At 44.3% G+C, this 11,796-nt stretch overlaps 1 protein-coding gene across 1 annotated transcript in view; it reads right to left on the bottom strand.

Annotated features, from left to right (window-relative positions):
• Positions 1–5,955: 5,955 nt before the first annotated feature.
• snrkb (SNF related kinase b) overlaps positions 5,956–11,796 on the bottom strand; it is a 113,736-nt gene continuing 107,895 nt past the window's right edge. The window contains exons 5-6 of the mRNA XM_041192534.1: positions 9,074–9,217; positions 5,956–7,747 (exon numbers count right to left, since the gene is read on the bottom strand). Of these exons, the coding sequence (XP_041048468.1) occupies positions 6,658–7,747; positions 9,074–9,217 (1,234 nt within the window). The 3' untranslated portion in view covers positions 5,956–6,657. The remainder of the gene's footprint in view (positions 7,748–9,073; positions 9,218–11,796) is intronic.

The following is an 11,796-nucleotide window of genomic DNA, read 5'->3' as shown; positions in this document are numbered from 1 at the left end:
TACAATAATGACTATAGCTCAAAAGTATCTCATTGGCTGTAAAATGCTTTGGGAGATTTCCGAGGTCATGAAGGGTGCTTTGTGCAAGTTTGTTTATTCTTTCTACAGGAAGATATGGACAGCTGTGGCAATCTGACTGACATGAGCAAAATGGCACTGAATGTGGGTAGAATCAGAGGAATTGCCACACCAGGTGCTGGCTTTACCTGGGAGGACTCCCCTGTGAAGCCGTTGGGTCAGAGAGAGGAAAAAAATAAATCAGCCAGCTTTCCGCTCCTGATTGCTAGCCAAGAGAAAGCACATGGCTCTCCAATGCTCAGGAAAGGACAATCTGACAGGACAGTCTGAGATTATAATCCAGAATTAGTCAGCAGGTTCAGAAGAAATTGAATCCAAACAATGGTTTTAAAGCTTTGGGTGAACAATCAGGATTCCATCAATGAAAAGTAATTTCTTGGGATAATGAGAGGTTGCCTGGGGGAGACAAAGGTGGGAGATATTTAGAAAAATCATAAAGGTTTCCATTTGAATAAAAATGGCAAGTCCTGCTCTCAGCAGGTCTAATAGCATTATAGAGAGAAAGAGAGTTAACGTTTCAAGACCAATATGGCTCAGAACTGAGGAAGGTAGAAATGTGATGGGTTTTATGTTGTTGAAATGGGAGAGGGAGAGAAACAACAAAAGGGAATGTCTGGGATATGGGTGAGAGAGGTAAAGTGACAAAGCTATGTCCTGGAACAAAAGGTAGAGGGTGTAGCAATGGTTGTAGTAAAGAAACAAAGCATTTGTCCAGAATGAGTTTGAATGGCAGAATAATGAACTGCTCTGTCTGAAAGCAAAAACATGAAAAACAAGATTCAGGCCGGCACATGGCAAAAAAGCAGAATCAAAGTGGGGGCCAGAGTTCATGGCCTGAAATTATTGAACTCAGTGCTGAATTCCGAAGGCTGTAAAGTGCCTAATCAGAAGATGAGGTGCTGTTCCTCCAGCCTGCGTTGAGCTTCACTGCAACACTGCAGCAGGCCAAGGACAGAAATGAGTGGGAGAGCTAGGTATGGAACTAAAATGGCAAGCAAGTGGGAGCTCAGGGTGATGCTTGTGGACTGAGCGAAGGTGGGCCACATGCAATTGCCCAATCTGCATTTGGTCACCCCAGTGTAGAGGATACTGCATTGTGAGCAGCAAATACAAACCAATAAAAGGACAGGTTTTACACCTCCTGCAATGGCATGGGAAGGTACGTTGGGAAGGGGATGGGGTGTTGGGGGTGACTGAGGAGTGAGGCAGGGTGAGACAGAGGGAACGGTCCATTCAGAATGCTGACAGGGAAGGGGAGGGAAAGATATATTTGGTGGTAGCATGAGGCTAGAGTTGGCGGAAATGGCAGAGGATAATTGTTTGAATGTGGAGGCTGGTGGGGTGGAAAGTGAGGACAAGAGAACCCCTATTGGTACTGGCAGGGAGGGAGAGAGCAGAGGTGCGGGAAATGGGTTGGGCACAGTTGAGGGCCCTATCAACCACAGTGTGGGTGAGGGTTTGGAATCCATGGTTGAGGAAAAAGGAAGACATGCCGGAAGTGATGTTGTGGAAGGTAGCATCACCAGAACAGATACAACAAAGACGGGGAAACTATGACAATGGATTGGAGTTTTATTTCATTCTTTCACAGGGCGTGGGCTTCACTAGCTAGGTCAGCATTTATTGTCCATTCCTAATTGCCCTTGAGAATGTGGTGGTGTGTTGCCTTCCTGAACTGCTGCAGTCCATCTGGTATAGGAACACCCAAAGTGCTCCACAGGGAGTGAGTTCCAGGATTTTGATCCAGTGACAGTGAAGGAACAGCAATATAGTTCCAAGTCAGGATTGTGAGTGCCTTGGAGGAAAATTACCAGATAGTGGTGTTCCCATGCATCTGCTGCCCTTGTCCTTCTAGGTGATTTGGAATATGCTGTCAAAGGAGTCTTGGTGAGTAGCTACAGTGCATCTTGTAGATGGTACATACTGCTGCCACTGTGCATTGGTGGTACAGAGAGTGAATGTTTGTGGATCGAGTGTCAAGCAAGTGGGTTACTTAGGCCTGGATGGCGTCGAGCTTCTTGAGTGTTGGAGTTGCACTCATCCAGGCAAGTGGGGAGTATTCCATCACACTCCTGACTTGTGCCTTGTAGATGGTTGAAAGGCTTTGGGGAGTTGGGAGGTGACTTACTCTCCGCAGAATTCCCAGCCTCTGACTTGCTCTTGTAGCCACAGTATTTATATGGTTGCCCCAGTTCAGTTTCTAGTCAATGGTAACATCCAGGATGTTGATAGCGGGATTTCACTGTTGGTAATGCCAGTGAATGTCAAGGGGCGATGGTTAGACTCTCTCTTGTCAGAGATGGTCATTTGTGCCACGCAATGTTACTTGCCACTTGTCAGCCCAAGCCTGGATATTGTCCTGGTCTTGCTGCATTTGGACATGGACTACTTCAGTATCTGAGGAGTCGCAAATGGTGCTGAACATTGTGTAATCATCTGCGAACATCCCCACTTCTGACCTTATGCTGGAAGGAAGGTCATTGATGAAGCAGCTGAAGATGGTTGGGCCTAGGACACTACCCTGAGGAACTCCTGCAATGATGTCCTGGAGCTGAGATGATTGACCTCCAACAACCACAACCATCTTCCTTTATGCTAGTTTGACTCCAACCAGCGGAGAGTTCTCCCCCGATTCTTCAGTTTTTCTAGGGCTCTCTGATGCCACGCTCAGTCAAATGCTACTTTGATATCAAGAGCAGTCACTCATCTCACCTCTTGAATCCAGCTCTTTTGTCTATGTCTGAACCAAGGCTGTATTGAGGTCAGGAGCTGAGTGGCCCTGGCGGAACCCAGACTGAACATCAGTGAGAAGGTTATTTCTGAGTAAGTGCCACTTGATGGCACTGTCAATGACATGTTCCATCACTTTACTGATGATGGGGAGTAGACTGACAGGGCGGTAATTGGCCAAGTTGAGTTTGTTCTGTTTCCTATGGACTGGGCATAACTGGGCAATTTTCCACATTGCCGGGTAGATGTCAGTTGTTGTAGCTATACTGGCATAACTTAGCTAGGTGCGCGGCAAGTTATGGAGCACAAGCCTTCAGTTCTATTGCCGGAATATTGTCAGGGCCCATAGCCTTTGCACTATCCAATGCCTTCAGCTGTTTCCTGATACCACGTGAAGTGAATTGAATTAGCTGAAGACTGGCATCTGTGATGCTGGGGACCTCCGGAGGAGGCCAAGATGGATCATCCACTTGGCACTTCTGGCTGAAGATTGTTGTGAATGCTTCAGCCTTACCTTTTTCACTGGTGTTCTGGGCTCCTCCATCATTGAGGATGGGGATATTTGTGGAGCCTCCTCCTCCAGCGAGTTGTTTAATTGCACCCCACCATTCACGACTGGATGTAGCAGGACTGCAGAGCTTAGATCTGATCTGTTATTTGTGGGATTGCTTAGCTCTGTCTATCAGTTGCTGCTTATGCTGTTTGGCACGCAAGTCATCCTGTGTTGTAGCTTCATCAGATTGACACCTCATTTTAGGTATGCCTGGTGCTGCTCCTGGCATGCCCTTCTGCACTCTTCATTTCCCTAGCTTGATGGTAACGGTAGAGTGGGGGGTATGTCAGGCCATGAGGTTACAGTTTGTGGCTGAGTACAGTTCTGCTGCTGCTGATGGCCCACAGTGCCTCATGGATGCCCAGTTTTGAGTTGCTAGGTCTGTTCGAAATCTACCCCATTTAATACAGTGGTACCCACCATCCTCAATGTGAGGATGGGACTTCGTCTCCACAAGGACTGTGCGGTGGTCGCTCTGGCCAATACAGTAATGGACAGCTGCATCTGGAACAGGCAGGTTGGTGAGGATGAGGTCAAGTATGTTTTTTCCTTTTGTTAGTTCCCTCACCTCCTGCCACAGACCCAGTCTAGCAGTTATGCCCTTTAGGGCTCAGCCAGCAGTGGTGTTACCGAGCCAGTCTTGGTGACGGACATTGAAGTCCCCACCCATAGTACATTCTGTTTTCTCGTCACCCATGATGCTTCCTCCAAGTGATGTTCTATATGGAGGGCGGTACGTGGCAATCAGCAGGAGGTTTCCTTACCCATGTTTGTCCTGATGCCGTGCGGCTTCATGGGCTCTGCAGTCAATGTTGAGGACTCCCAGGGCAACTCCCTCTCAACTGTATTCCATTGTCCTGCCACCTCTGGTGGGTCAATCCTGGCGATGGTACAGGACATATCCAGGGATGTTGATGGTGGTGTCTTGGACATTATCTGTAAGGTATGATTCAGTGAGGATGACTATGTTAGGCTGTTGCTTGACTAGCCTGTGGAACAGCATTTGTGAAAAATGTAATTTTGGCACAAGCCCCCAGGTATTAGTAGGGAAGACTTTGCAGGGTTGACAGGGGTGGGCTTGCCATTGTCATTTCCCTTGCTTAGGTCAATGCTGGTTGGTCCGTCCAGTTTCATTCCTTTTAGACTTTGTAGCAGTTTGATACAACTGAATAGCTTGCTAGGCCATTTCAGAGGGCATTTAGGAGTCAACAACATTGCTGTGGGTCTGGAGTCACATGTAGGCCAGACCAGGTAAGGACAACAGATTTCCTTTAGTGAACCAGGTGGGTTTTTACAACAATTGACAATGGTTTCATGGTCACCCTTACTGACACTAGTTTTTGAGTTCAAATTCCACCAGCTGCCCTGGTGGGATTTGAACCCATGTCCCCAGAACATAATCCTGAGCTTCTGGATTACTAGTCCAGTGACATTACTACTATGCCACCATCTCGCCCAGAATAGTCCTTACAGGTAGAAAGCTGTGAGGAAGTGTGGTCAAGGCAGCCATGGGAGTTGGTAGGTTTATAATGAATACTAGTAGATCGTCCATCCCCAGAAATGGAGACAGAGAAGTTGAGGAAGGGAGGGCAAGTGTAAGAGATGAAAAATGTGAGGGTGAGAGAGGGCAGAAATCAGAGGCAAAGTTGATGATGTTTTCTAGTTCTGGATGAGAGCAGGAAATAGCACCGATACAGTCATCAATGTACCGGAAAAAGAATTGGGGACGAGGCCTGAGTAGGACTGGAACAAGAAATGATCCATATTTCCCACAAAAAGGCAGGCATAATTAGGATCCATGCAGGTGCCTAAAGCAACACCCTTTATTTGGAGGAAGTGAGACAGGTTAAAGAGGAAATTCTTCAATGGAAGAACCAGTTCAGCCAGGCAGTGGATGGGATATTTCCATTTTAATGTGTGCCCTTTCCACCCCAGTGCTGGCAGATAGTCAGTTAGGAATGGTCACTTGGGAGACATTCCAGCTCCTCAGGCTCTCCCTGCTGAAGGGGTTATAAGGGGTTTATAACCAGCGTTAACTAAGAAGCCAGAACCAAATTCACCAAGACAGTGTCTTGATCATTCTGGAAAGAACTGTAGGAAATAAAAGACCATTATTCTTTATTAATTAGTTTAAAATAATAACTGGGGAATGCATCAAATTTGTCATAATTAGTTGGAGGGTGGTGAGTGGGTTACCAAAGGCATTAAATACTTCGTGATTTAATCAGACCATTTGGGAACTTTGCCACACTGTTAGTGTACAGGTATGTGTTAGAGCAGTTAAAAACACTGATGCTTCACAGGCCTATTTTAGGGCAGTACATGCCCAATAAGCAGATACTTAATTTCCCACAATCTTTCATGTGCTTACCTGGACCATAGGCTCGGGATGAGGACATACAAAGGGTAATATAGTACGGTATTAAAAACTGCACCATTTTGTGAAAAGTGCAATTTCATTTTTACCTGTTAGCATGGGGGCAGCTTCCAGAAATTAGCATTTACTATATAAGGGAGAGGGACACACATTGTACACTTATAAGAAAAATTGCACTTATAATTTGGATAATAAAACAGACCCATGAAAATTAATCTGCGAACACTCTAGATTTTTTAATATAAATGTGACAATGAAAGAGGTACATTTAATATGTACACATTTCAGTTAACTGCACCAGGGCAGTAGATGGCTACAGTATGCTGTAATAGAATCTACACAAATAAATCCCCCAAACACCACCTCTCCATTCAACTAATGGGTTGTCAAGATAATGGTGAACTTATCTGGAAATTTAAGGTGGGATACAGGGTCTGTGCCTAAAAGGGTACAAACACCACAGGACTACCCATTTATGTTCCAACATGGTAGAACAGTGAAGGTTTTTCTAAGTTAGATGTTCTAAAATATATTATAAAATATGGAGAACCACTTTGAACCTTCTTGCAACCCAGACAGAAGCACCAAATTGTATTTAGCTTATACCCGTTATTCAGTTATGAGAATTAAAGGGCTATTTTCCCAACTTTGCACTTCAGATGGGCAGCTTGGTCTATGCATCACTAATGGTGTGTGTCCCACTATTTAACTGAACGGTCAGAAAATCACACAGAGTGCATGTCCTGCTTTCCAATATGCATTCACGACAGACGAGGCTCCCGCTCTGGGAGTGCAAAGTCAGAAAGTGACCTCAAATGTCATCCCTTTCTAATGCCGTACCCCTTGTCTGTAAAAGATGATACATATTTACAACGAGTGTGTGTAGACACGCACAAAGTACATAATTCTTTTAAAAAAACTAAATTACATGACAACAGTTGAACTGTCCAAAAGAGAGGAGATTTTCCTTGGAGTTTGGTTTTATCTTAAAAGAAAGGGCTTTCTCACAGAGTGGGATCTGCAGAATCCTGTCCCTGATATTTACATTTTTCGACCGAGTAGGGTCAAATTTATTCACAGGGTCTGCACTGCTGTCAAAGCATGCACTGTCATTTGCTAACCCACTGTTCTCAGCCATTCGATCAATCAAGTGCTTTGGACTTTCCACACTCGGCCCCTCACACTTCTTAAGCATCTGCAGTTTTTCCTTTGCTAAGTCAGTGCTTATCTGCGTGGACATTGTGGGCTCTGTAACTTTGGGATCTAGACTGCTCAGACATTGGTGAGCATGCAGGCAAGGAGGTGGCTTCTCAACACTGATGGCGCTAATGTCTACTGGAGCTCTGAGGACACTTTTGCTGGTGCTGTTGTTGTTGCTCTCGTTCATCAGGTTGATTGGTCTATTTCCAAAGTAATTTGAAACCTGCTCACTTTTCTCAGCCCACCTGCTGCAACAAAGTGGTCCCACTGATCCTTGGACTTCAACAGAGGAGCTCATCACCCCATTTTCACGCTGACAGTTCCACATCTCACGAAACAGTTTGTTGCCATCACCCTTATCGGAGTCTTTGTTGGGACAGCTCAAGGGGATGACACTGTTGACCTGTTGGTTAGCACCACTACATGGAGCTGGCATCACGCTTGGCAAAGGTGTGGCTTTGACCTCCATTTCTGCAATGTCTTCTTCCTCCTCCTCTTCATCTTCTTCACATATCTGTTGGAGGACAGGCACATTCTTTGGCATGACAGATGTTTCCAGTGAAGATCGAAGTAGAATTCTCATTGGCGAAGGAGATGCAGGACTGTCCTGGGCATTATTCACGATTTTCACAATATCTTTTATGTTACTCGTTTCCGTCTTCTCTATGTCCTTCTGCATAGCCTCTGGCTGTTTTGTTGGGCCTTTCGTGTTAGTAGAGTGCTTTATTGAAAACCCATTATGCACTTCAGGCAAGGGGCTATTATCAGTGGCATCCACAAAGCTGTTTTCTGGTGCGGACAGAGATGGCCTGAAAGAGAGAGAGAGCATAGATTGAGATGCTTTATAGAGCCAGTAATAAACCACAAGTCGTACACCCTCTGAAATGTGCAGCGCCTGAAATCTCTCCGTTTAAGTTGCAATTGGCTATTGGGTGCATTCTGCAGCTCAATGAGGCTGTCAGAGTTGGGGAATTAAAACTTTTCCATTCTGGATACTGTCAGTGTGAGATACACTCAGGTCATTTTCAGCCTTGCCAGATTCAGAGTGAAGCTCCCTCTCATTCAATAGATTTTAAAATCAGATGAATGCCTCCCACAGCGCCAATACAAAATGTCTCACTGCCCATGCCAACCATCCATATGTTCATTTGCAGCCTGTAGCCAAATTGTGGACGGTCTTGTCTTGTGAAACTCAGTTGAGATTGCCAAACTTATTTTAAGTGAGCCTGCACATTGGCAGAGAGAGGAAACTTTCAGAACATCGATCTGACCTAGCTTCAAACCTGAGTTACTGGGTGAAAGGACAGTATATCAATGTCCTCTTAGTGTCCAATCACCCCTGACGAATAAACAATTATCTCATGGTTATGCAGCAAGTTTGGTTGTGGACCTTCCTTTCGATTTGGTAAAACAATAACTTTTTGCTATTGGTTGGTTTGCTAAAGGGAAAATAAACCACCTTCAACAGATTAGGTGATAATTTAAATAGAAACCTTTTAAACCGAGGTACAATTAATTACTAACACAGATATATGTACTAGCAATACTCAATACAACTTTGCCAAAGGGAAATGGGCTACTTTTCAATACTAAAGATCTAGATAAGAAGGGCTAATAGAAAGGCCCATTCACAGCCATACTTAGGCCTCTCCCAGGCCAGGGGCTTTCAAGCTCTGTTCTGTAGGCTAAATACAGCCTTTAGATCCCACTATCAAGGTCAGACAACTCAGCACTACTCTTGCTCATTTCTTACTCACTTGATGAATCCATGAATTGGAAGATTTGGAAATGGCTGTTCTTAGCTCTGTTGTCTAATGGGTGAATAAATCTAAATGCCTGTTAATTATGTGCAAGGCAAGGGGATAATGGATTTAAACTGTATAAGTGACTGTGACAGACCATAGTGTGCAGCAGTGCTGCCCGCATAAATAAAACACATGGGCATTGCTGCCTTGTGGGGTGCGCTTGCCAGGCTGGGCAGGAAACTGGTTGCATCATTGCTTATTTGCCTGCTAATGGGTTAATAGCATTGGTCAAATATCCATTAGCCACCTTGCCCTGCAAACTTGGGTGCACAAATTTACAAATTTTCCTGCTGTTGTTAAGGGGTTTTCCTGTTGTGAACTATTCATTACCTGCATTGTACGTGGGTGGTCCAGTTGTATTCCAGATTAAGGTTCCGACTCTGGGTCTGTTTTTCTTGCTTCTCCCTCAAAATCCTCTCCGCCAGTAGGAAATAGCTGGCCGTGATGTGATTGTACTTGTCTGCTTCCAGAGCCCTTCATCAAATTAAAATCCAAAGACTGCTGAGTGAAATGGCCGACCCAAACAATAACAAAGCCTCACCCTCACTCCAAGTTGTTTTTCCAAAAAGACTTAAGGTCAGCACATTAACAAATGGGAACAGTGGCCATTCTGGTTATCATGAGGTTGTGAGCTCGAAACCCACTATGGTAAGTTATGAAATAAATTTGTAAACTAGCACCAGACGATAAAAAGATATTGTTATCACAAAAACCTAATTGGTTCATTAGTGTCCTTTCAAGGAAAGGAACTGGCCACAACAATGCAGCCAGGCCTAATATGAGACTTCAGTCTCACAGTACATGGTGGATTTTACACGGCCTTTGAAATGGACCCAACACCTCCCCAGGGCAACTAGGATTAACAATAAATGTGGGGTCTTACCAGTGTCACCAAAATCCTGAGAACAAATTGTTAAAAATACACTTGGGGAAAACTGGCTGGTAATTTTATCTTCCAAATAAATATGATCATGCACAAATAACCTCCAACCTCTCCTCATCTCCATCCCAACTTGTCTGCTTCTGATTCAATTACTATTATTCTACAAAGTTTTCCTTTCCCTCTCTCCAAGGCTTCACAGATGCTCGTCCTCCTCCCTGTGTTGAAGTTAAGGCGGAGTGCATCACCTTCTCCTAAACTGTGAAAGCCCTTCATTTCAGCTTTCTCTTCTCTACCAGTCATCCAGCTTTTAAAGCCAAAGTGTAATAACATCCAACACTTGATTTGCCCGTCTGCTCTATTAAACTCTGGTATTGTCCTAAATTATGGGCCTATTCTTTTCACTTAAGAAAATGCTGATTCAAGCCAACATGGAGATCGTATGCCACATGCCAAAGGGCTGATTCCTCACTTTTTAAAAAATTCATTCATGGGAAGTGGACATTGCTGGCTAGGCCAGCATTTGTTGCCCATCCCTAATTGCCCTTTAGAAGATGGTGGTGAGCTGCCTTCTTGAACTTCTGCAATCCCTGTGTGTAGGAATGGCGATATATTTCCAAGTCATGATGGTGAGTGGCTTGGAGAGGAACTTCCAGGTGGTGGTGTTCCCATCTATCTGCTGCCAGTTGAAGTAAGGATGCGATTGACAATAGGGAGATGATGGTGTAGTGGTAATGTCACTGAATTGGTAATCCAGAGGCCCAGGCAAATGCTCAAATCCCTCCATGGCAGCTAGTGGAATTTAATTTCAATTAATTAATAGTCTGGAATTGAAAAATAGGGCGGAATTTTATACCAGCAGGATTTTATGGTCCCGCTAATGGACTTTTGAACAGTTTGCCGTATTTAAGGCCCTGCCCTCGCCACGATGGGACTGTAAAATTCTGCCCCTAGTTTCAGTAATGATGACCATGAAACTATCATCAATTGTCATAAAAACCCGTCTCTTTCAGTAATGTCCTCTAGGGAAGAAAATCCATTGTCCTTACCTAGTCTGGCTACATGTGACTCCAGGCCAGACCTAACCAATACGGCTGACTCTTAATTGCACTGCTCTCAAGGGTAATTAAGGATGGGCAACAATTGCTGGCCCTGCCAGCAATGCTCACATCCCATGAAAGAATAAAAAAAAGGTCTTCAGACGTGATTTCAGCTCAGCAGGATGCTGGGAGGAGGAAATGTCCACAAGAGAGGTGGAGGGAGCAGGAACTGCAAAAAGGGAAATCACCCGCAAATTCCCAGAACATGCCACCCGCGATTATAGCTGCCTGCTTGCAGTACAGAATCAGCTCCAGTACCCTACTGGTCAAAGGTTCAAATAATCTACTGCTACTAAAAGTAACAAGAAAAACACTGCAAAATAACTCTTACTTTGCAAATATGAGCACAGCTAATTAAAGTACTTTTAAAATTCTCTGAAATTTGGAACTTGCTCCTCTTTGGAATTAGGTGGCAAAATATCTTAGGGTTTGGTGTGAGGTAGTCTGCAAGCAGTACTAGAGGTTGGTGAAGAGATCATTGGAATGGTGGAACCTGGAGGTGGCAAAAGCCGGAATACAGAAGTGAGGCAAGGCTGAGGTGGGCAATATTAAATCACTACATTAGCACCACCCACTAACCTAACAACAAATGCTGCACTTCCCTTAATCTGATGAATTTGAACATTCAGTAAAAATTAAACTGTTGCATTACACAATTTGTGGGGCTCTGAAGTAGGGTCATACAGACTTGAAACCTTAACTCGATTTCTCTCTCCACAAATGCTGCTAGGCCTGCTGAGATTTTCCAACATTTGTTGTTTTTGTTGTGAACTGTTACATGTTTTTAAACCTGAATACCTGGTCTATATGCATTTTTCAATGCAATTTACACTGAAATTCAGGCTGTAAACGTGTTTCATGAATATAATACCATTACTATCGTTGAACGAGAAGAGCATTGGGAATTGCTTAAGCTTAACCCTGCAGTACTCTCTGAAAGCACCAGGTGGCATCATGAGCTAAAATTAGCGATGATATCATCCTCACTGATGGTGCAATATCTAGTAAAGATTAAGTGACAAGGTCATGATTTCTGGGGAAGACGGCAAATAAATTATATAAAACTGAGATAA

The sequence above is a fragment of the Carcharodon carcharias genome, chromosome 7, assembly GCF_017639515.1.
Source record: "Carcharodon carcharias isolate sCarCar2 chromosome 7, sCarCar2.pri, whole genome shotgun sequence".
NCBI lineage: Eukaryota > Metazoa > Chordata > Chondrichthyes > Lamniformes > Lamnidae > Carcharodon > Carcharodon carcharias.
Note: the sequence above shows the minus strand (reverse complement) of the source record. Positions and strands in the feature narration are given on the sequence as shown.